The sequence below is a fragment of the Peromyscus leucopus genome, chromosome 16_21 (genome assembly GCF_004664715.2).
Source record: "Peromyscus leucopus breed LL Stock chromosome 16_21, UCI_PerLeu_2.1, whole genome shotgun sequence".
Lineage (NCBI taxonomy): Eukaryota > Metazoa > Chordata > Mammalia > Rodentia > Cricetidae > Peromyscus > Peromyscus leucopus.
The window spans coordinates 13137224-13161308 of NC_051084.1; the positions used below are offsets into that span (position 1 = coordinate 13137224).

Sequence of the window (24085 nt, forward strand, 5' to 3'; positions counted from 1 at the left end):
ATTAGGGGATGAGGAAGGATTGAATGCAGGTAATGGACATGAATCATGAAAGAGACATAATGTTAATTCTTTTTCTAATTTAACTCTGTCATGGAAGTTTTTGTTCTTGGGTCTGGATAAATACATAAACATTGAATAGTGAAAGTGTAAAATCCAGTGAGATGCTCCACAGCTTCAGAATGCCTATTCTAACTATGTAATAGTTCATTGAGATGTGTAGACTTTGGGTCTGTTAATTTTGGTGTGTGATTTTCAAGTTTTTAATAATAAAATTAATTAAAAAAAAAGCCTTAGTGGTTGAGTGAAAAAAAATGAAAGCATGACATCATTAAAGAAACTTTATTTTTTAAAAAAATATTTTAGTGCCTTATTTTAATTTAAAAACATTTGTGGTTTGAGTAGGGGGGAGTATAATGCCAAGTCATATCTTTATTTGTGTAGCTGAGTTTGAATGAATAAGATGTTCAGTGCTGTGCTCTAAAGGTGTAAATGTTGGTTTTTATCTGTTTGGTAAGTAATGTCTAGGATAAAACTTTCTGACCATATAGTATCCTATTTCAGTAATGTTTTATCAAATTGTTTAGAGTTTCCATTGCTTAATATTACTATACACTGAGGGCTATGTAGACTACTGTACCAAAGCTTCCTGGACCAATGCATGGCTTACTAGGAAAGGCACTTGCTGACAGGCATGGCACCCTGAGCTTGAGTGCTAGAACCCACACAGTGAAGGAGAGCACCGACTCCTGCAGGCTGTCCTCTGACCTCTGGAGCCTCACACTAAAGAAACAGATGCATAGTTGAAAAGATGCCCACTTCTCTTCCTTAGCGTTCTTGGTAAATATACCTCATAAATGCAGTTTTACATAAGGCTGCTTTGAAACTTAGGGCCAAATCTATGAAGAGTTAGGGAAGTATTAGGGACTTTTTATAGAGCAGTTCAGAAGAGGGCCCAGGCAGAAAGTGTAGAAATTCAGATATTTGGAACCAGAGAATCAGTTGACAAAAGCTGTTTGAGAGGAAGATGGCTGGGTAGGGAATGTGACTAGTGGCAGGGACTCTAACTCTAGTATTTTGAGAGAGGAAACATTTCTTTCTAGATTACCTCATCTTTGAGAACTTGGGAAATAAATTAGAGAAGGGATTTTTCTGGATCAAGACAAGCCTCTTCAGATCATAAAGAAAAAGGGGTAGGAGAAAGGGAAGATGGCTTGACAATCTCTTCACCGCCCTTTCTCCTCCCTGGAGTGCAAAGGTCACCTTAGAGAACAAATAGTTGGGAAGCAGAAATGCTAATCACAATCCGGGTTTCCTGAGACTGTCTCCCAGGTGGCTCCTTGACTTGCTGCCCTGTCACTTGCACTTAAAAGTTCAGGAGGAGTTACTGTGGTCAAAGTGTGGAGTGGATTTTGTTTTAGGAGTTGCTTTTGATTTTAAAGTGGTATTTGAATGCAGTTTAGCACTCAGCAAAATGGGAGAGACATACATAGAACCCACTCAGTAAAACTTGGTAGTAAATAATCTCCTATCAGACTAGATTGGTTTTCCCTTTTTGGTTTGTAGTTTTTTTTTTTTTTTTAAAGCTCTGATAAAGTTGCCTGTTTTTTTCCTCTTCATCTCTGAAACTGCACACTATAGTGCTGATGAATTATGGATAGAATCGTGGAAGGTTGCATCTAAGCCTGTGAAGTGAGAATGTATTATGTCAATAATTTCTGTAATTAATATGGAGCTGTTTGCTTTGCCCTTGTGGTTTAGGGCGGATTAGCTTACCTTAGCATGGGAAGTCTTTCATTCAAATTCATGATGAGACTGATAGGTAATTGAAAAAATGTGTTAAAACATGGAATCCTAAATATAACTTGGCTACCTTAGCATAAATGTGAATGCATGTGATCTCTGTGTCTTTTATTGAAGCCTCAGACTTTTCCTCAACACATCTGTCATCTGATTTGAGAACCACACACTTACTTTTAAACAGGACATGTACATACTTTGTCTCCTAACTGTGTAGTTAGTAGGAATGCACTTGCTGGAATCAGACTTGATCTGAAACCTTAACTGTCTCTACCTTTTACTTGCAAGTAAGCCTCCACAAATGACTCACCCTTTGAGGTCCTTCAGCCCCTCTACCCTTTAAAATGAGGATTTTAGTAACAAGAGTCAGTAACTATGGAAGCTTTCAACACATACTATCTTAAAATGATAACTCATTTAATCATGCTGTTGACAGGCACAGGTGCAAAGGAGACGAAAACTAATTTGGAAGGTAGTCTGAAGATACTCTTTCTTGATTTTAAAAATAAAATTTTAGATTATTAGAAATGGTTTAATTTGTGACTTGATATTCTGATAATACATTGTGAAATGGCCACAGCAAGATAGTTAATAGTTCTATTACCTCACACACGTACTATTGATTTCCACAATTGATTGTATTAATTACATCCCACTAACTGTCCAGGTTTCTATTTTTTTCCATTGTCATCTTTTCTCTTTTCAATAGTAGCCATCTAGGAGGAGTGAGAAGATGGATTTGTATTAGCTTGGTACTTATTTTTATCCATCCATCCATCCATCCATCCATCCATCCATCCATCCATCCATCCATCCATCATTTTTTTAAGACAGGTGTAATTCACAGAGATCCTCCTGCCTCTGCTTTCCAAGTGCTGGGATTAGAGGCGTGCACCTCCATGCCTGGCTGCCTGCTGGCCATTTTGAGAAATACCTTATTTAGTCCTTTCCCCAATTTTCTATTAGGTTTCTTTTGCTGTTCATGCTCTTCAAATGTTTCGAATATTAGCTTCATAATAGATGGGTGGATTGAAAATGTTCCTACCTATTTCATTGGTAGTTTTGCTACTCTTGATCGTTTGCTTTGCTGGGCACAATCTTTCTAGAATTTTAACGATTTATTCCTTAGTCTTGCTGTGTGTAATTTGAACTAATTTTTAAAATGAGCAGGATTGGCATTGCTGCACTTTAGAACTAATCCTCCTTATTACCAAATTTGTCATTTCCTTTGAATATTCCTTTAAAAAGAAAATCTTGCAGCCATCATTTGAATGACTGAGTGATGTGCAACAGTTTCGGCAGGCTGACCAGCAGTTAAAAGCCTCCCCTGTCATCCCCAGCTAGGATGCCATCTATTTGAACTGGCTTTTTTCTTGTTTGCCTGGAATGAGCTGGACTGATAATTTAGTAGAACTGTTTGCTGTAGGAATTTAGACTGTGCTGTTTTAGGTGGCAAGGCAGATTGTCACTAGTCTTGAATCATCTAATCTCATGTCTAAGGCAGCTGAAATTATTTTTACGTGTGAACTCGTTTGTTCCATTGCACCTTCTCTTCTTTCTTTTGTCCTCTTTCTCTCCTCCTCTCATTTATCTGCCAGCTGTTAAAGGAGGTTAAAGGAAGATCAGCATTTGGAGATTAGTGCTTGCTGTGGAACTCCATACCAGCGCTTCTGAGGCTGCGGCAGGGGAGTGCCACAGGTCTGAAGTCAGCTTGGACTACAGAGTGAGAGTTTGTGTCAAGAAACCAAAACCAGACTAATAAACCATACCAAAAACAAAACCAGAAAGAAGTCCCTTTGTACAAGAATCTAAGTATTTCTTGTTTTAGACTCATTTCTAGCCTAGAAAACGTCTATATAATAAAGCAGGAAATGTTGGTACAATCATGGTACTAGTGGAAATACGATTTCAGAAATTATAGTGGACAACAGCAATCAAATTATGAACTGGGGAAGAGGCAGTTTTGGTGAAACTGGTAATTCTTGTGGTGGGTAGAGTAGCAACAGGCTTTTAAAACAACAGGAAAGGGCTCTGGTTCTTATCAGGAGAGAACATGGAGAGCTGTCATCAAAGCTGTAGGTTACTTTAAGACAGTTATCTCAAACACATTAGAGAAATGAATCCTAGTTAGAGCAGCTACTGTAGTTTCAACAAGAACTTTCTTTGTTCAGGACTGTCACAATAGTCTGCAGATCGGCAGCAATCAATTACTGCAGAAAGTGCCAATTGATGCCACTCTTCAAGGTTTTTGTCTGCTGTATCGTTGTCTTTTCCTTTTGCTCTGGCTGCAGTGATTACACACCTCTGTAAACTGTGGTACTGATACCAGGATTGAAATACTAATGAATTTTTAAAATTTATTTTATTTCTGTGTCTGTGTGTTTGTATCTGTCACATGTGTGCAGGTGCTCTTAGAATCAGCTTGACGGAGGTGCTGGGAACCAAACTCAGGTCCTCTAGAAGAGCAGCAAACACTCCTAACCACTGAGCCATCTCTTCAACCTCTACGAATTTTTAACTTAAAAAAAAAAAAACTTCAAGATAATTCATTGTGGGAAATTAAAATTACTCCCCCCCCCCCAGCTGAGGAGCAAACCCAGGGCTAAATTCCTAACCCCTAAAATAACATTTTCTAATTAGTCTGAGTTCTAGAAATCTCTATGATTTTATGAAGAGTACTACCTCTCTGTACTCAAAATGCAAACACATGCCATTGACAAGCCCTCCCCAAACCTGTCAGTATAAATGTAGTGATAAATAATCCAGTCCCCCTATGCATTTTCCTCAGCAGCTGTTTTTCTTCACACTCATAAGTAAAGGGTAATCCCGGAATTGGGGAGGCAAAGGTAGGTGGATTTCTGTGAGTTTGAGGCCAGCCTGGTGTACATAGAAAGTTCTGGGGCAGCCTGGGCCACACAGAGAAACCCTGTTCGGAAAAAAACAAAACAAAGATCAAAAATGAATAAAAAACATGTCAAGCTCTTCCAGTCTTCAGGTAGTAACTTTTCTCCTCTACCTTCATAACCTGTCCTCCACCCTGGTATTCGTGTCCTGGTCTCCATAGTGGCCTCCTTTTCCACTGGAAGCAACGCCATAGCTGTAGGTGTGACCGCCATCCTCTCCTCTCCTGCCTCTGGCGCACTGCTTCTGCCATAGCCTGCACATCATCACAGTGCCCCCATAGGCAGACCTGCTTCCTCAGCTACTGAAGGGTCTTTTAGACTATTCCTACCACTTCTTGGTGATCCATGGGCTGCACATCGTGTTGAGAATAGGCTTCTCATGCCTCAGTTATGCCTGTTAATAGTGTGATATTTCTAAGTTATGTGGGGTGGGGCAGCCTTTAGTCTCAACACTTGGGAGGCAGAAGCAGGCAGATCTCTGAGTTCAAGGTGAACCTGGTCTACAGAGTGAGTTCTAGGACAGCCAGGACTACACAAAGAAACCCTGTCTCGAAAAACAAACAACAAAAATAGTGTGATATTTCTAAACAAAACCTTGTCAGCTGAATCATGATCATCAGAAATTGTGAAAGCAGATCCTTTTTTTTTTTTTTTACTTTGTTAGTCTTGATATCCTTTTCAAAGTAGTGTCTCAATTTTTTTTCTCTGTCTTCATTTAATACCTCCAATAAAAGTTTTCTTCACTTTTAGATGGCTAATAAGCCTTACAGAATCTTCTCTAGCACCTACTCTCTGTCCCACTGCACCCGTCAGCTTGGTAGGTTTGAGGGGACGTTGCTGTATCCACCTCTCCAAGCGACAAGACCAAAGCTGCTGGGTGTTTTGTATTCGAGGGTCTGCACCTGTGCCTGAGTGTGCATGTCTTCTGCTGCCATTCTCTACCTTGGGTTTTTTATTTTTTAAGGATTTATTTATTTATTCATTTATTCATGTTTTATTTATTTATTTATTTATTTATTTATTTATTTATTTATTTATTTATACATACATACATACCAGCATTTTGCTTGCATGTATGTTTGTACCTCATATGTTTTGGTGCCTGTGGTCAGAAGAGCCTGTTGGATACCCTGGAACTGGGTGCTGGAAACTGAACTTAGGTCCTTTCTGAGAGCAACAATTCTCCATTTCCTCTACCTCATCTTTTGAGACAGGATCTCTTAGTGAACTTGGAGCTCATTGATTAAGCTAGAGTCCCTGGAAGTTCCCTCGCCTTCCTCTCCAGCCTCAGTGCTGGAGTTAGAGATGTATACTACCACCCCTGTTTTTATGTGGATGCTATGGGTGGAACTTAGGTCCTCATGCTTTCACAGTGTAAGTACTTTCTCCACTGAAAAAGTTCTCTTAAAACTATCACCTGGGCTGGGGAGATGGCTCAGTGCTGGCTATACAGGCTTGTAGACCGGAGTTTAGATCTCCAGAAACCACATAAAAGCTGGGCAGCTTGCCTGAAATCCTTCCTAGCTCTCAAGAGGCAGAGACAAGGAAATCCCCGGGACAGGACTATCTAGACTGAGTCAGCAAGCACCAGGTTCAGTGATAGACCGACCCTGCCTAAGGAAAATACAGGGAGAGTGATTGAGGAAGATAGACACCCATGCATGTGCATCCACATGTCCATAGGAACACACGGTGCACCTGCATGTTCATGCCAACACACAAATGCACTTGTACGCCCTTTTCTCCTATGTATATAGCATGAAATTCCAAAAACCCCTGTACCCTAATTTCAAAGTTCAGATGACCAATAATCAACTTCTTCACCCGCCTGAGTTCCTCTGAATCATGATACTTCTCCCACTCTGGTGTTGGGGCAGGTGATGGCTGGAGCTGGGCTGGGGCTTGGGAGAACCAGAGAGCAATTTTACCTCCGTTTTGAGATTTTTTTTCATGGTTGAAAAATTAATGTCCAAAAAATTACTCTCCTCAAAAATCAATGTCAAATTAATACAATTAGAATTGTTCTTTATACAAAATGGGGGAGGAAGAAAACACATCATTAAACAAGATAATTTTTCCATAATGCAAAGATTTGAAAATAAAAATACTTAGTATTGGTGAGAATGTATTAAAAGAAGTATGTAAACTTATCCAGAAAGTAACTTCACAGCATGTACAAAAAATTCACACTTTTTTATCTAGTAAACTCTGAGAAACAATTTTAAAGAAAAATCATTCAGGCACAGGTTCATTACCAGAGATTTATGTCTAAAAATGTTCACTGTGGCAGTATTTATAGTAGAGAAATAGTTGGGAAAATGTGTACAATAGTAAGAGTGCAACTAAATACAGTGTGAATATACGGTGGATTAAGAGTGTTTACAATACTGTCTAGCCTAGAAGGGCATGGGCATTACAAAGCAGCAGGAGAATTGGGCCAGAAAGAGTAAGTATACATGTAAAGTGAAAACATGAATTTTGATGTATTTCTTTATGAAATATTTGTTTTATTTGAAAGTGTGGCCCTATGGTGTGAGCATACTACACATAACTTATTGTTAAATGTAGTAAATTCTTAGTTATACATATCTACTCACAAAAAAAGAAGCAAGCATTTCATGTTAGTAGAATGACATGAGGTAGAATTATAACCTGTCTTTAGTTTTTGCTTACATGTTTGCCCCCTCCCCAATTTTGTTTAAAAGAACTATGTATTTGTACAACCAGTGAAGAACATTAAACATAATTTTATCAAAACAGTAACAATGTTAACCCAGCTTTAAACCCTTGTCTTACAAAGAAACCTTTTATAGTGTCTTCTCCCATTTGACCCATGAGTTAGGTTAGCATGGTCCCTAGAGCTCCAGATGGGTGGGAGACTGACAGCCATAGGAATTTTAGATAATGCTCACTACACTCTACAATATACATTAAAAATTCTACATAGGTTTTTCATAGTCCAGGCATCCAGAAAGGATTCAACTCTTAATATTATTTGTATGTTTTGGTTGCCCATTAAATACCAAATGAGAGCCAGCAAGATGGCTTAGCTGGTCAAGGTTCCTGCTGCCAATCTTAACTACCCGAATTTGATGCCCAGAGTTTACTTGGTGGAAGGAAAAAACTGACTTTTATAAATTGTTCTCTGACCTTTACCTGTGTGTGTGTGTGTGTGTGTGTGTGTGTGTACATATATATGAAATAAATAAAAAATGAAAGTGACCAAGAGGATTGTTTCTTTTATGACACTTAGTAGCACTTCCTATTGTTAAAAGATTATCAAGTCAGACACATGAACCTCTAATCAAAGGATTTGGAAAGTGAGAAGCAGCAGGATCAGGAGTTTAGGTCATCCTTAGTTACACAGCAAGTTTGATGCCAGCCTGGGCTTGTTGCTACTCTGCCTCAAAACAAAAACAAAGCATCAAAAAGACAATTGCTGAGATATACTTTGATAGGTTGTGAGAGAAAAGAAGTGGAACTGATTGAAGTAGTTATTGGAAAACTACTGAGAATTCTGAACTAGGTAGGACCTGAGTGACTGACCACTTCACAGTGACTTGGAGACACAGGGAACAGTATGGAGAAGGCTCAACAGTACATCCTGGGAACAGAAAAAAGGCCAATATGGTTAAAATATGGTGAGTGGAGGTGAAAATAGAAAGGAGGTAAGCAGAGCCAGACCACAGAGGATGTACAGATTGTTAGATCACAATCTGGTTAGATCACATTAAGAAAACAGCATGCTGGGCTATGGTGTCACACAACTTTTATCCCAGTGCTCAGGAGGCAGAGGCAGGTGGATCTCTGAGTTCAGGGCCAGCGTAGTCTAGAACGCAAGTTCCAAGACAGCCAGGGCTACACAGGGAAACCCTGACGGGGATGGGGTGGAGGGGGATATAACCCACTTTTTAAAAGATTACCCTGGCTGCTAGGTGGAATATCATTGTAAGGAGGCAGTAGACAGTGGAAACTCATTTGCAGTGGGAGAGTTAGTGAGGGCCAGGGGTTTCTAACAAGAACAGTTGCAAGTGGAGCTAGTGGGTCTTGCTCAGTGTCATCCAGAAAACAGCAGAAAAGAAGGGAGTTAAAGCTGCACCTGAGATTTTGATTTGAGCAACTGGGAAGAAGTGTTGCTGTTTATAGAGTGTAAGAGGAATCAGCCGACTCTTGGGGGAGTTCTGTTTTGACACTTTGAAAAAACTATCTGAAGAGAGAGAGGTCAGGGAGACTGAGGGAAAAAATGCTGTTTTGTCTCCCACCCACCCCCCTTTGATTTTTTTCCTTACCAGTCTTGTGGAACACGATTTTCAAACCAGTACACACAGAACTACACTACTGCTGTCTCTGTGCAGGCTGCCCAAGGTTCCCGTAGACCTTGGCCGCTGGCTCTTTAGGTACTGCATTAAGAAGGGAAAACATCAGGAAGGGGAAGGTAACAGAAGAATCCTTCAGCCTCAGCCTCAGTCCACAGGAATGACTGGTAGTCTAGTCTTGTGTAGACCAAGCATTTGCTAGTCTTTATCAGAGAGCAGACTTGGCCTTCATAGGCCAGATCTGTAGATGTGGGATCATTTTCATGAACTGCAAATGTGCTAGGCTGGTATTGGTGTACATCCTCCAGCTTTTGTGGAGAGCAGAAGCCCTTGTTTTTCATGGTGAAAAGAATAGACTTTGGAGTTAGATGAGAAGCATTTATTTACTGTTCTGCAATCTTTGGCATAGATAGTAAATATTTCCTGTGGGAGGCTCCCTCTCCTCCTCCTCCCTTTAAAGTTGTGGTTGTTGGTATTATGAGACAAGGCCTTGCTATGTAGCCCAGGCTGGCACTGATTTCATCATGTAGCTCTGTTTGGCATCAACCTCCTTTTTCTCAAGTGGTGGATGATTGGTGTGCACCACCACATCCATATCTGAGGCTTAAATTGTAAAATTTAGTAAAAAGGACAGAAGAAATTGGTTTATTGTATTTGTCGGGGCAACTCTGGCCAAAGGCTTAGTGTTGGGAGGAAAATTGCTTAGGAATGAAGCTGCAAATAGGCCAATTTGCCCAATGTAGAGTATTCTCAGAGGTCTTTGGAAGTGCTCTAAGAGTGAGTATGCTTGGAACAGGTTGGGTCAGGGACGCATCAGGGAGCTGCACCTGGCATATAAGTTGGTCTTTGTAGTCCTTGGCTGGCTGTGTGCTATCAGGTGCTGTGTTGTGAAAGGAGGAGGTCAGATAGGTCATCATCTGCAGTCTCTAGATGAAGATCTTGGGAAAGCCGTTCATAGGTCAGATGGAGATGAGAGAGTATGCTGTGGTTTTTAAGACTCCCTTAGTTTAAGAATATCTTGGAGGGGAGGGGAGAACATTTCCTTAATACTCATTTCTTGTAGCCAGTTGTGTGTGTTTCCTGGTTATACAGACGGACGTGAAATTTTTTAAAAAGTGAAACAAGCAATATGGTAATACCCATCTTAGGGAGACTGGGGTGATTAGTAAGATAATGTATGTTAAATGCCCATCCAAGTTAGTATTCAGTGAATTATAGCTATTATTAACAGATGAAAGGACATGAAAAAATAATTTGATTGGGAGCAGCTGAAGGAAAAATTTTAAACAACAAGGTCATAATGTGACCAGGATCTGAATGAGAGGAAAGAAGAGGAGATAAAAGTTGTAGTGATGTGGAAAGCAGATGCCTGTGATTATGGGAGAAAGCTTAAAACTCCATTGCAGGCATTTCTGCTCTTCGCAGAGGGACTGTGGTGAATTCTGTGAGATAAATTGACTCCTGGGCTACTACAATACTCCTGCACTTATTGCTACCCCAGCTGTTAATTGCAGCAAATAAAATAAAGCCTTGGCTCATGCAAAGGTAAAAAATAAAAACCCATGCATTTTACTTTAGTTTTGTTTGCTTTTGTTTTGTTGGGGATGGGATAGACAGCTGGCCGGACTTGCTGTTAATTAGCTTATTAGAGCTTATTATAGTCTGGCCAGTCAATTCTTTGCCTGCATTTAATTTTTTGTTTTGATTAGAGTGATATGGAATTTTTAGCTCTTCTTTCTTTCTTTTCTTTCTTTCTTTCTTTTTTTTTGCCCCAGGTCCAGCAAGACTATGAATCTCTGTTCCAAATGCTTTGCTGGTAAGTGCAGAAAAGGGTTTGGGTGTCTTTTTTTTTTTTCTTTCTTTTCATTTTTTTCCCAACAATTTATTTTTTTTCTCTTTGGTTATTTTAAGATTATCTAAATTATTTGGCCCTCCTATAGATTTTGCATGGGGCTTTGTTTTCTTTATGTGTGAAATCAGATTCTCTTCACTGGGTGCTTCATGTATTGGTTAAGATTGCTGAACTCGCCTCTCTGAGTGAAATGGAATTTCATGTGTACTTGCAACAAATACAGTTTGCTCATTGTATTGGGGTACAGAAGAATTTTTAAAATCTGTCTGGTTTAGTAGGGTCCTATATATTAATCTCTGATATTGACTTAAATGATTAATAGTAAATGTTGCTTTACCAATGAGAATACCGCAGGAAGAATATTTTCATGTTGGAGTCAGGAAGCGAGTCATGCTGAGTTAGCCCCTTCTAATCAGATCCCTCCTTGAAATCATCTTGGGTAAGTCACTTCATCTTTTTGGACTTTAGAGCCATCATTTGTAAAACATAGGATTGGGACTTGGTGCTTGCCAAGGACCTTTACCATCCCCATATACTGATTGAGTCCTTGCATTATAACTTCTTCCTGAACTTAAAATCTCCAGTTTAATTTCTGAAAAAGAAATTTATAGCCAGTGATCTTCTGTAACTCAGTTCACTCTTTACTGATGAAATATGTTTAGTTTCTTTTTAATCTGCTAAAGGTAAGCAAAGCTGGATACTATGTAGAGTGTTATGGACAGATTTTAGTGATATACTATTGGAGCAGACAGCAGGGTATAGCATAAACTGAACTTAAGTACAGATTACACATTGTTGGCGGGGACCTTTAAAGGGAGAGTTCAAGAATGTGGGCATGGGTGACAAAGCAGAGGTTCTGTAGAGACAGAAATGAAGCAGTATGTTGACAGGCTAATTCTGTATGAGTTGGTGGTCAGCAAAGTTAGTGGTCTGCCTTCCTACAGATCTGTGAGATGGATACACTTGGTAATTACATTTTAAAAACATGGCTTTCAAGTTCTTGAGAAAGACACTCCCAAGTTGTTGGAGGAGATATACATATATCTCAAAGGGACATAGAAAAATTCATAATTCTAAGTCCTTTTTAGTAAATGCTCTGAGAGTGTTTAGGACATGCCTGTGAGTGTTGACTAGAACAATGCATTCTTTTGGTAGTCATTAGGTTTGAAGAGGCAAACTTGATGGGTGGTTGTGCATGAGGGTAATTCTAAGGATGCAAATGTTTTACTTAGAAGGCTGTTAATGTTTAAGTCTTTATATTGGGGTGTGTCTGTTATAGTTATATAGGCAGAGGGTAAGCCCAGTCAAGAACAGGGGTCAGAAGAATCTAATCAAAGGAATTTTTGTTGTTGTTGTTGTTTTCATCTTGGATTCATTATGCTATTTGGGCAAAAAACCAATCATCCTGCAAGCTTTAAACCTTGACTCTTGCACCTAAACTAGGGATAGATGGGAAATTTGGACATGTGCTTGTGTGCATATGTGTGTGTGTGTGTATGTGTGTGTGTGTGTGTGTGTGTGTGTGTGTGTGTGTGTGTGTGTGTAAGGGTAGGGAAACTGTCAGTTTGCATCTGTGCAAAATTAACAATTTGTCAATACTTCAGGTTTTTAAAAGAAAAGCATCATTGGTAAATTTGAACTTTGTCCGATTTTAAACACATTATGCCAGGTTCTGTGGAGGGCTGTATTCTGTTGATAGCTGTAATTACAGATATAAAGAAATATTTCTTCAGTGATGAGAACTTTAGCAGGACAGATGAACATAGCAGGTACAGTTTGCAGTAGATTGTAGCTCTATCCTCAGAGTGATCTCCATTGTAGTTTGTAGTGATTTTCCCTTGAGAAGGCCAGATACCTTTGAATAAGGTAGCTCATGTGTATAAAAGAACTGTCTCATGTCCCCAGGTGAATAGAATGTTTAAAAAAATCATCAACAGAGTCAGTTTGTAGTCTTCATGTTTCTTTAGATTTGTTACAGTTGTACATTCTTTGGCTATAGTTATTTGTTGCTGCTGTTTTGTGTCCATCCTTTTTATACAGGTTTCCTTTAAAATTTTAGGAGAGGGCTGGGATGTAGTTCAGTTGATAGAGCTTGTTTAGTATGCATGAAGCCCTGGGTTCAATCCCTAGTAAACCAGATAAACTGGACATGGTGGTATAAATTAGCACCTGGGATGTGGAGGCAGGAGATTCAGAAATTTAAAGTCATCCTTGATCTGCCTATCGAGTTTGAGTCCATAAAACTTTTTTTTTTAAAAGAATATTTTCAAGTTTTTCAAGGAGTTTTCTCCTTGAAGTAAGTAAAAGTAATTGTATTCTTTAAAATGAACTTTAAAAATACATTTGTTTATTGTTTCGTTATGAAGATAGAAAAGCATAGGAAATATATTATTGACATGAGATGTATACAAGACAGCATGAAAGATTGCTTTGGCTATTTTAATTTTAAATGCTCATTAAAAGCCAGGCATAGTGGTGAATGCCTTTAATCCCAGCATTCAGAAAGCAAAGGGGCAGATATCTATGAGTTATCCTGTCTGATCTACATAGCAAGTTTCAGGACAGTCAGAGCTACAGAGAAACTCAAAACGGAACAAAAAAAAAAAAAAAAGAAAGAAAGAACAAAAGCAGAAGAAAAACAAGGTGAGCTATACACTTTAAAAGGTGGCAATTACTGAAGGAAGAGCTCTTAGGTACTGGTAACCTAGTTTAAAAGATCTCAAGACGTTTCTTTTTAAAGTTTGTTTTTTAAAAAAGAAGCAAGTGTATGGGGCTGGAGAGATTGCTCAGTAGTTAAAAGTACTGCTTGCTCTTGGAGAAGTCCTGTATCTGATTCCTTGCAACCACCTGGTGGCTCAGAACTGTCTAATTCTAGTTCCAGGAATTTGATGTCTTTGTCTGGCTTCTGAGGGCACCATGTATGCATGTGGTGTATAGACAGACACACATGCAAAACACCCATACACATAAAATAATAAAATCAAATTTAAAAAGCAACACTAACGCGATCACTATTTCTAGGCCAAGAGGAAAGTACTTCTGAAAAATCATAGTAGAAAGTTTTTTTAAAAACAATGTGTAGCTGTTACTAGTTTTCTTACTGATGTGACAGACTATCTGACAGAGACAACTTAAAGAAGGGGATGTTTTGTTTTTAATTAGAAATGTGTATTTTTGCTTACAGTGTGAGAGGCGAAAGTTTGTGACAGTGAGACCATGACGTGGTAGCTGTTGTCACTGTGGCGATAAGAATATGAAGCTGTTGGCTTGTATCTTAAGGTCCACCCCAACAACCACTTCCTTCATCTAAAGCAGTGGTTCTCAACGTTCCTAACGCTGTGACCTTTAATACAGTCTTCATGTGGTGACCCCAACCATAGGATTACTTTCATTGCAACTTCATGATTGTAATTTTGCTAGTTATGAATCATACTGTAAATATCTGTGTTTTCCAGTGGCCTTAAGCCAGCCCTGTGAGAGGGTCATTCCACTTTAAAGGGGTCGTGACCCACAGGCTGAACTAGACCCAGCATCTTAAAGGTTCTACAATGTCACAAAACAGAACTATCCATGAAAGACCAAGTGTTCAGACACATGCATCTGTAAGGAAAGTTTCACAGCTAAATGATAACGATAATTTAGACCTATTTCCCATTTAAGAATAACTGAAGACATACACTCCATGATTGACATAAAACTGAGTAATCCAGGGAGAGATGATTATTCACAGTGAAAGCAGTTTTTTTTAAGTATTTATGGAATAGTTCTATTAAAAATAAGCATTAATGATAGCCGGGCGGTGGTGGCGCACGCCTTTAATCCCAGCACTCGGGAGGCAGAGGCCAGCCTGGGCTACCAAGTGAGCTCCAGGAAAGGCGCAAAGCTACACAGAGAAACCCTGTCTCGAAAAACCAAAAAAAAAAAAAAAAAGCATTAATGAATTACTGATTGTTAGCTGACCAGTCTAAAATGCAGCTAAACATTATTTATTTGTTTGTTTTTTGGTTTTTCAAGATAGGGTTTCTCTGTGTATCCTTGACTGTCCTGGAACTTGCTCTGTAGACCAGGCTGGCCTCTAATTTACAGTGGTCCACCTTTTTTTTTTTTTTTTTGGTTTTTGAGACAGGGTTTCTCTGTGTAGCTTTGTGCCTTTCCTGGAACTCACTTGGTAGCCCAGGCTGGCCTTGAACTCACAGAGATCCACCTGGCTCTGCCTCCCGAGTGCTGGGATTAAAGGCGTGCGCCACCACCGCCCGGCCCACCTTTTAATTTTAAAGTAATAATGAAATTTCACTCTTTAAAAATCAGTCTCATCGGTTTCCTTTTCTGTGTATGTGTTCTAGTAGTATGTGCAGAGACCAGTGGTCAGTCTTGGGTGATATTCCTTAGGAGCCATCCAGCTTGGTTTTTGACAAAGGATCTCTTAGTGGGATCTGGAACTTGCCAATTCAGGCATCCTCCTGTCTCTGTCTCCACAGTGCTGGGATTACAAGTTTGTGCCCCCATGCCTGGCTTTTTATTTTTATTATTATTTTTTTTAGTAAACACGAGTGCTCAAGTCCTTATGCTTGTATGGCAAGTACTTTACTAAAATGTTTTCCTTATGGTGCTGGGGATTAGACCTCTCACGTGGTAGGCAGGAGTCCTTCAATGGCAAGAAGCAAGTGTTCATTCTGCTCCAGTTAGATTGCTGGCTTTTATAATCTGTGCCATTTTAACCTGTTCCAGGGTTTCTTTTCTCAGTTCTAGAGGCTGAGAAACCTAATTCAAGGTGTCAGCAGGCTTGGCTCTTCCTAGAACTGCAGAAACGGATCACCCCATGTTTGCCAATAATCTGATGTTCCTTGGCATTCTACTGTTGGCTTTTTTGTCTGCTGTGAGTCTGTCTTCTGTCTCCTAAGGACAAGTGACATTGGAATGAGAACTGTTCCTCATTCAGGATTATTTTTATTGAGGAATCTTTAACTTAGTTACATGTATAAGGACCCCTTTTTCAGAAAAGGATTTGTATTTGCAGGTTGTGTGTGGACATTTTGGAGATGGAGGTGGGAGCATTGCATCCCTCAGTCCACTTTAGGAATATGTAACTCCTTTGAAAGCAAATAGCTATGGAGGGGGCTTGTGCTCCAGAGACCTGTCAGATCTGAGAACTGCTTGGTTTGGAGATGGTTAGCTTCTTAAGTAATAGACATGAAGAGCAGCCTGACATAACTGCTACGTCTCCTGTGCTGTGTGTGTACTCTGTGGCTTTGACTCCACATAGCTATTGGTGCTCAAACCATTTCTTGATCTGGTTAACGTTGTGGATTTTTGGATACTTTCCCCAATTATAACACTTTTGAAATTAATCTTTTACCTGCAGAAGGGACTTCAAGTGGAAACAAAAAGACATTATCTTTAAGCTACTAAAGTATAACTAAAATGTGATGTTTACTAGTATAAAATTTCATATCATAAGTCCACAGTGTTTGTTGACTCCTAGAGTCTAAAGTAGATCAGTCTGAACTCACATCAAAGGCTGATTTAAACTTTCTTGGGTTATTCTTATATTGAATATTAGATACAAGAAAGAAAAAGACCCTTAAGACTTTGGGTTTGATAGAAATATAGGACTTCTGTTTGGAGAAAAATAAAAAACAGTACACCACCAAACAGTATAAGAAGGAGGGTACTTGGAAGGGAACAAGAATAACTGTAACAAAAAGATGAAGGAAGAGTATGGACAGTTACATCTCTGCTTTCAGAAGGGTTTTAGGTCTGAAGTAATTGTCCTGGTGACGAAGATGGCTGCAGCTCTTTTGTCTTATGAAGCCCCTTTGTACAGTACCATCTCATGTGATCTCAGAATGTTACTGGTTTCCTATCTCCATTTTACAGAGAAGGAAACTGCAGATCACGACTCCAAGATGAGATTTTAGAGTGAAGACTTAAGGTTGGTTTTAGATATTTGAACTCCTCCTCATCTCCATAGTATGCGGTGACTAGGCATGATGGCCATAGATTAGATGGAATTGTAACAGCTCCAATGAAGTGGATTCAGAGAGAATTAAATAGCAGGTTATAGTCATGCCAGTGCCTTAGCATAGAGTTCCTGCTTTTCCTATGCTCCTTTCTTTGAGTTGTTATAATTTGTCTCTAGATCTCCAGAGAAGTGTGCTGGAAGCTTCATAGATTAGCTAATTTGGGAAGGGTGTGGGGGGCTGGAGGAGAGAGATGGGGGAGTGTTTTTGTCTAAAGCATTTTCTATTTTTGTGGTGAGATTTTCATTTCTTAACTTCTTTTTTGTGCCTTTTCATATAACTTTTAGCTCATTAACCTTCCTCTCTGTATTGCATAGCAAAGCTTTATTTCTAATTTAGTCTCCTGTGTTTAGCTTCTCAAAAGATTTAAAAAAATGTTTGGAAATGTGATTTAATTGTGGGCTTGTTGGTGCATTGTCAGTGGGAAGGCAAAGAGGAGTTTCCTATTTAGACAGTGTAACTGTAGGTTTTGATTGTTAAACTGCCTTGTTGGTATTCCCATTCTCATACATATATGCATAATCGTGTTCAAGAAACTGGTTTCCTCATATCCATATTTAGCAGCTTGGTTGAGTTATGGAAAAGCCTGTCCTCTGGTTGTGTATTTGCTCATTTGGAAACCTTGTATGGTTTATAAGGACACTAGTGATTTGTTCCCCAGCTTCCCTGTGGAGTTTGTTCCAAATTACAGTCTAATTCCACTACCCTGTCCCATACTCCTGAGCTGTTAATTTGTACATTTCGATGCAGTTTGTTTCATCGTGTGCTTTTGTAATCCAAACTGAATGTAACGAGCTATGTGCTTTAGAGACCTGGCTTTGCCTTGCCAATTAGAACAAAGTGGTTACTGAGAAAGAATACATTTTAAATAAAACATTGTACCCCTGAGTGGGACCGACACTCATCTGGGAATAAAAAGATACGGCTTTAGCTCTGACTCACAAAGATCTGTTGGAAAGATCAGTACTTTGGGGGGAAAGAGTCTAAGGACTTACCTCCATAGAGTGGTTTTATAACTTTCCTCATGTGACTTCATCAATTTAAAGCTTTGCCATTACAAATCTGCCCTTTTCTCTTTGTGGTCATTTGAGACATGGGTTAGCAAAATTCTCTAAATTCCTAAGCATTCAACCAATGAATGCTGTAGTTTTTGAGTTTTGCTTGCTGCTGTTTAGGAGGGTGGGGGCATATGAAACTAGTAACTATTTAGATATTATTATCCTAGCATATGAAGGTTCTCAATGGAATAGAGATGCTGTCTCCAGAGATACGTGAAATTATGACAATTAATTTGAAGTCCTAGAATTTGTGGGATACTATTTTTTATCTTTAGCAGATAGTGGCAAATATTAGGATCAATGACAGGACTGGAAGTCTAGTTTCAAATTTCAAGTATTTAAAGGCCCAGATGTTTTTGGATAGCTCATCATAGGCTAATAATTTACCAATTTACCCTCAAGAAAGACCATATTTTTGTATTGTATTTGCATGTACTCTAAAAACAGAATTATTTTTATCTGATATATCAAATAAACTCTAAAATTTTAGCACTGGCCCAGTTAAATGGTATTGTTGCATATATTTTTTCTATTTTGCACAGGAATTATTTTGAAAAAAATCAGATTGTATCATTTGTTTTGAAATAATGTCAAGAGAAAAATTAGATGAGTAAATAGTTGGTAATGAGTTTATTCAGCAGATTGGTGCTTGTTAACTAATGTAGGGAGAGAGTAAGAAGAATACATATCTGAAACAGTTCAATTAAAAAAATACTATATTAAAGAAAGTTTCTGGGGCTGGAGAGATGGCTCAGAGGTTAAGAGCACCGACTGCTCTTCCAGAGGTCCTGAGTTCAATTCCCAGCACCCACATGGTGGCTCACAACCATCTGTAATGAGATCTGGTGCCCTCTTCTGTATAAATAAATATTAAAAAAAAAGAGAAAGTTTCTAGAAAAATGAGCTGCAGCTAGTTAATTGGACTTAAACTAAACATCATACTTCTAGCTGTGTCCTATGAAAGTCTTGCAGGTCCTCTTGATTTTTTAAAACTACTTTTATTTATGTACTTTATGTATATAGGTGTTTTGTCTGTATGTACATTTGCACATCAGAAGAGGGCATCAGATCCCATGGAACTACAGTTACAGATGGTTATGAGCCACCATGTGGGACCTGTTAATTGAACTCAGGATCTCTGGAGGAACAGATAGTTCTCTTAACCCTGAGCCATCATTATGGCCCCATCTCCTAATGTTTTGAAGAGTCTTGGTAGCAGTGTATTACTAAGTGCCCCACACTTCATTCTGAATGTTAACACCCACTGTTGATAACTATCCCACTAGTTTTCCTAGTGAATGTACAGTAAGGCTTAAGGCTGTTCTATATTAATAAATAGCTTAGCAATAGGTTAATAAGGTGTTAAACAGACCAGGGCAGATGATTTTGTTTGAAAGTATTTGACATCTGTAGAAGTTGCTGATTTGCCAGTTTTATGAGAAGTGACAGTGGTGTGCCTTTGATTCATGACATGTGATATGGCAAGCTGTTAGTTTCCATTGTAATCAGGAATTCTTAGAACACTGGTCCCCAGTTACACTGGCAGCTGAAAGCCTGTTGCTCCTGTCTGCCCAGCTTGTCCACATTGTGCCTCTTGAGTGCCTAGCAATGTTTCTGTTTTTAGGAAGTCTAGTCCAATACTCCCCGAGAGAAAGGAATTTTAGAGCTTTTAGGTGTAAAATATCAGTGTTCTTCCCAGGTGTTTCCTAAGTGAAAGGCGTTGAAAATGATCTGAGGTGATGCTGGAAAAACTGCGACTTTGTCTTCTTTTGTTGTTGGTTAGATCTATCTTTAAAAATATATATATGCGTGTGTTTCCTTTCTCCTTGTGTGAGTATATTATGTTAGTAATCTTTTTTAATAAATATGTAAAAGTACATATCAGCCACGGATTCCCCTGTCCTCCCTCCTCCCACACTCCAGATGTTACCGTGCACCATGTTAGTTATCTGAAGATAATAGAAATCTTTAGATTCTATCAGGTTAGAAATTTCTGTGGATGAGAAGAAAATTTACAAAGGGTAGTAGATTCACAGAGGTTAATTTGCCTCTGCTTTAAAAGTGCTGGGATTAAAGTCGTGTGCTACTTTTAAAAATATTAATGTTTTCTCAGGTAAGAGTTTACATTTTATGTGGGATTTTTTTTTTGCATGCATCAATTAAAAGAAGATTTGAATGTTCTACATTATTAGTCCCTTAAAGAATTCCTTCTCAGCTGGGCGGTGGTGGTGTACACCTTTAATCCCAGCACTTGGGAGGCAGATGCAGGTTGTAGGAGTCCAGCTCCCACCTTTTGAAGGGTTCTTGGGCGTGGGGAGGAGAGAGGAATGAGGAAGTATTAGATAGAAATATAGGCAGAGTCGACCAGAAAGACAGAGACACAGCTTTGGGAGAACCCTGGGTCAACATCCAATTGCCTCCAGATTTATTCTAATGGGCTTTTTATACAATACCAAAGGGAGAGGTAAAAGACCTCCCCCTTTCAAGATCAAAGCACAGCATACAGCCAAGTGTAGACCCTTCAAAACACCTGGTAACCACGCCTGTGGACAAATCATCCCATTATGCAACCCTGCTGGGTAAAGCAAGCTCAGAATCTCTGACCTTGAGTAAGATCTTACTAGGGAGCCTCTGTGGGCCCCCACAACAGGCGGATCTCTGTGAGTTCATGGCAGCCTGGCCTACAAAGTGAGTTCCAGGACAGCTAGAACTGTTACACAGTCTCAGGGGAGAAAAAAAGAATTCCTTCTGATATAACAGAAGTTTTATTAGAGATATACACTTTAACTTAAGATCAAGTGTTCCATTCCCTGAGGTGTATTTTCCTTTAAAATGTCCTCCTACTTGTTTTTGTGTGTTGATAGTTATGGTAAGGGGAACATAAAAAGTTATTATTCCTTTTCTCAAGTAAGATCACTTCATTGGTCAGCTCTTTGTACCTTACATCATTATCAAAGAATTCATCTTCATGCTGCTTTGAACACCTTCATGCTGTCTTGCCACCACATATGTGAATCTGGAGGGCATTATGCTAAGTGAAATAAGCAATCACAAAAGGACAAGTGTATGACTTAACACAAGGAACCTAGACTAGTCCATTCATAGATACATAAAGTAGAATCGTATTTGCCAGGGCATGGTGGCAGGAATGGGAATTTACTAATGGATACAGGGTGTCATTTTGGGAAGGTAAAGAGTCTTCAAGATAAATTACTATCTTGACATTAGACTAATATTAGACATGTGACAGACATACCACAATGAAAATGACCAAAAATATGTTTTGTATTTTGATTACAATTTTATTTTCCATGATTTAAAAATAAATCTTAAAAAAAAATTATTGGGCTGGAGAGGTGGTTCAGTGGTTAAGAGCACTGACTGCTCTTCTAGAGGACCCGGTTCAATTCCCTGCACCCACATGGCAGCTCACAACTGTCTGTAACTCCGAGATCTGACATCTTCACACAAATATACATGTGGGCAAAACACTAATGCAAATAAAAAATAAATTAAAAAATTATTATTCACAAGTGAAGTGTTATACAGTCACTTGACCAGCCATCTTTTAGTAGAAGAAAAATTAAAAACAAAACAAACTAACCAAAAAACAAAAAAAGAAAAACACAACTCCCATAAGTAAGTAACACTTAGAACAGAAAATATCTTTTAGTGTTTCTCCCTGGTTAGTCTGTGTAGATGATGGCTGACTGAGCACCATATGTAATTAAATCAAAGAAAGTGTATTGTAGAAGCCTTAGTGAGTGAAGTCTTGAGTGCATGTGTCTTGTTGACAGGTGCCCAGCCATGCCAGGACCCCATAGCCTCAGACCGATTGGAAAAATCAAACCCCGTCTCTCCCTTCCACAACGAGGTTCCGAGGGATAGCAAAGCCTACCTTGGGACATCCAAGTGTGAATTGTGACGGTGTGTGCAGAAAATGTCCACCACAGCTTTCTCCCCTGATATTTATGGCCTGAAGACTGCTTCCTGCAGAGACAGCTTCTACCTAAATTAGCTAACCCTGTTCAGCTGAATGCAGTAACCCTGCCTCTTGTTCACTGTATATAATAAACACACTGAGGTTCCACGGTTTGATGGATTCTTCATCAGAAAGCCTAGCACATACCATCCCAGTTTTTCTGTGTATCTCAGTCTCTGGAGTCATGAAAGGATGTGACAGTGTAGTGGCCTCTTGTCACATGGTGACCATTATACATCTCTCACTGTGAATCAAATTAGATGACATTGATGAAATGTATTTTTAAAGTATCATTGAAACTGTATTAGCCAGGTGGTGGTGGTGCACACCTTTATTCCCAGCACTCAGGATGCAGAGGTAGGCAGATCTTTCCTGCCTAGTTTACAAAGTGAGTTCCAGGATAGCCAGAGCTGTTACACAAAGAAATCCTGTTTTAAGAAAACACACACACACACACACACACACACACACACACACACAAAACACATATAGTTTAAAAAAAGTCAAAACAAGGCTGGGTGTGTTGGTGCAGGCCTTTAATTCCAGCACTTGGGAGGCAGAGGCTGAGGCCAGGAGATTTCTTTGAGTTCAGGATCAGCCTGACCATAGTGAGTCCCATCCTAGGCCAACCAGTGTTACATAGTGAAACTCTGTGCTGGCTAGTTTTATGTCCCCAGTGCTGGAATTAAAGGTGTGTGCCACTGTTGAGGACTGAACCCAGGGCCTTCCACTGAGCTAAATCCCCTACTCCGGCAACTCTTATAAATAGTACTTCAGCAACTTAGCAGCTTGGAAGAGAGGGATAGATTCCTGGACATGTAACTCCCCAAAACTGTATCTAGAAGACAGAAAACTTTCAACATACCAATAATGAATAACAAGATAAGATATTATCTTATCAAAGAAAAACCAGGATCAGATGAATTTGTTGTTGATTCTACCAAACTTAAAAAACTTTAAATTAATTCTCAACTTTGCCAAAAAACTAAACACAATGCTGGTCCCAAACACATTGTTTGTTTGGGACCAGCATTACTCTTGAAACTAAACCAGACAAGAACACAACACAGTAAAACTGCAAACCCAGATCCTTGGTGGGCATGTATGCAAAATAGTAATAAGCTGAATCTGACGGTGCATCAAAAATTGTATGCTTCATGACCAAGAGGGATTTATCTCAGACATGTAAAGATGGCATAGAATAACAAATGATTGTTATGATTTCACATCAATTTCACTTCACATCACTATAACAAAGGACAAAAACCACTCGATCATTTAAATGGACAGAAAACGCAGTTGTGAAATCTAGCATCCCTTCATGATAAAAATCCTCAATGAATTAGGTATAGAGATACTGCCCCCTACCCCACGATAGAGCAGCAGGACAGAGTTACTTATACCCAGGACTGTGCTGCATGCAAGAAAGTGGAAACATTTCCTCTGAGCTCTAGAACAAGACCAAGATGTCTACTTGCTAACAAAGTCTTGTAAGTCGTGAGCAGTTGGACAAAGGAAGGAATTAAAAGATATTTAAATAGTAAAAGAAAGAACAAAATTATTCTTGTTCGTTGATAGCATGATTTTGTATATAGGGAAACCTAAGAATATTGTTAGAATTTACATGAGTTCTATAAAGTTTTCACTAAAAAAAAGTAACATTGATTAGTGACTTTTTAAATTATATTAATAATGAACATGTTAAAAAAAGAAATGGAAAAGCAGTCCCACTCACAGTTGCTATAAAGTAAAATAAATAAATTGTTTTAAATTGGTTCTTTAAGAATTTTTTTAATAATAGGTGTTGACCATATTGAACTCTTCCCAGATCCACCCAGATTTGTGTTCTCTGTTTTTCTCCATCATCACATCGAGTCCAGTTTGTGCTGGCCATATATCATAGATACGTGGTCTTCATGTAGTGTTGGGCAACTTCCCGGTGACAACACTCATTTTTTGGGTGGGGGGTTGGAATTCGAGACAGGGTTTTTCTCTGTAGCTCTGGCTATCCTGGAACTTACTCTGTAGACCAGGCTGGCCTCGAACTCTGTCTCCCAAGTGCTGGGATTAAAGGGGTGCACCAATGCCACCTGGCTAGAGTAGTTTTTGCCAGCTACAGAAAAGGGCCAAGACTTGAGTAAAATGTGACTTCAGGGA

General features: G+C 39.1%; 1 protein-coding gene across 2 annotated transcripts in view; it reads left to right on the top strand.

Moving 5' to 3' along the window:
• The window catches only part of Zfand3 (zinc finger AN1-type containing 3), a 247165-nt gene that overhangs the window by 59496 nt on the left and 163584 nt on the right, over positions 1–24085 (top strand). Inside the window, exon 2 of one of the 2 annotated variants that reach the window (XM_028885047.2) lies at positions 10792–10832. The exons of the other annotated variant lie outside the window; for it this stretch is intronic. Coding sequence (XP_028740880.1) covers positions 10792–10832 — 41 coding nt within the window. The remainder of the gene's footprint in view (positions 1–10791; positions 10833–24085) is intronic. 2 annotated transcript variants of the gene reach the window in all.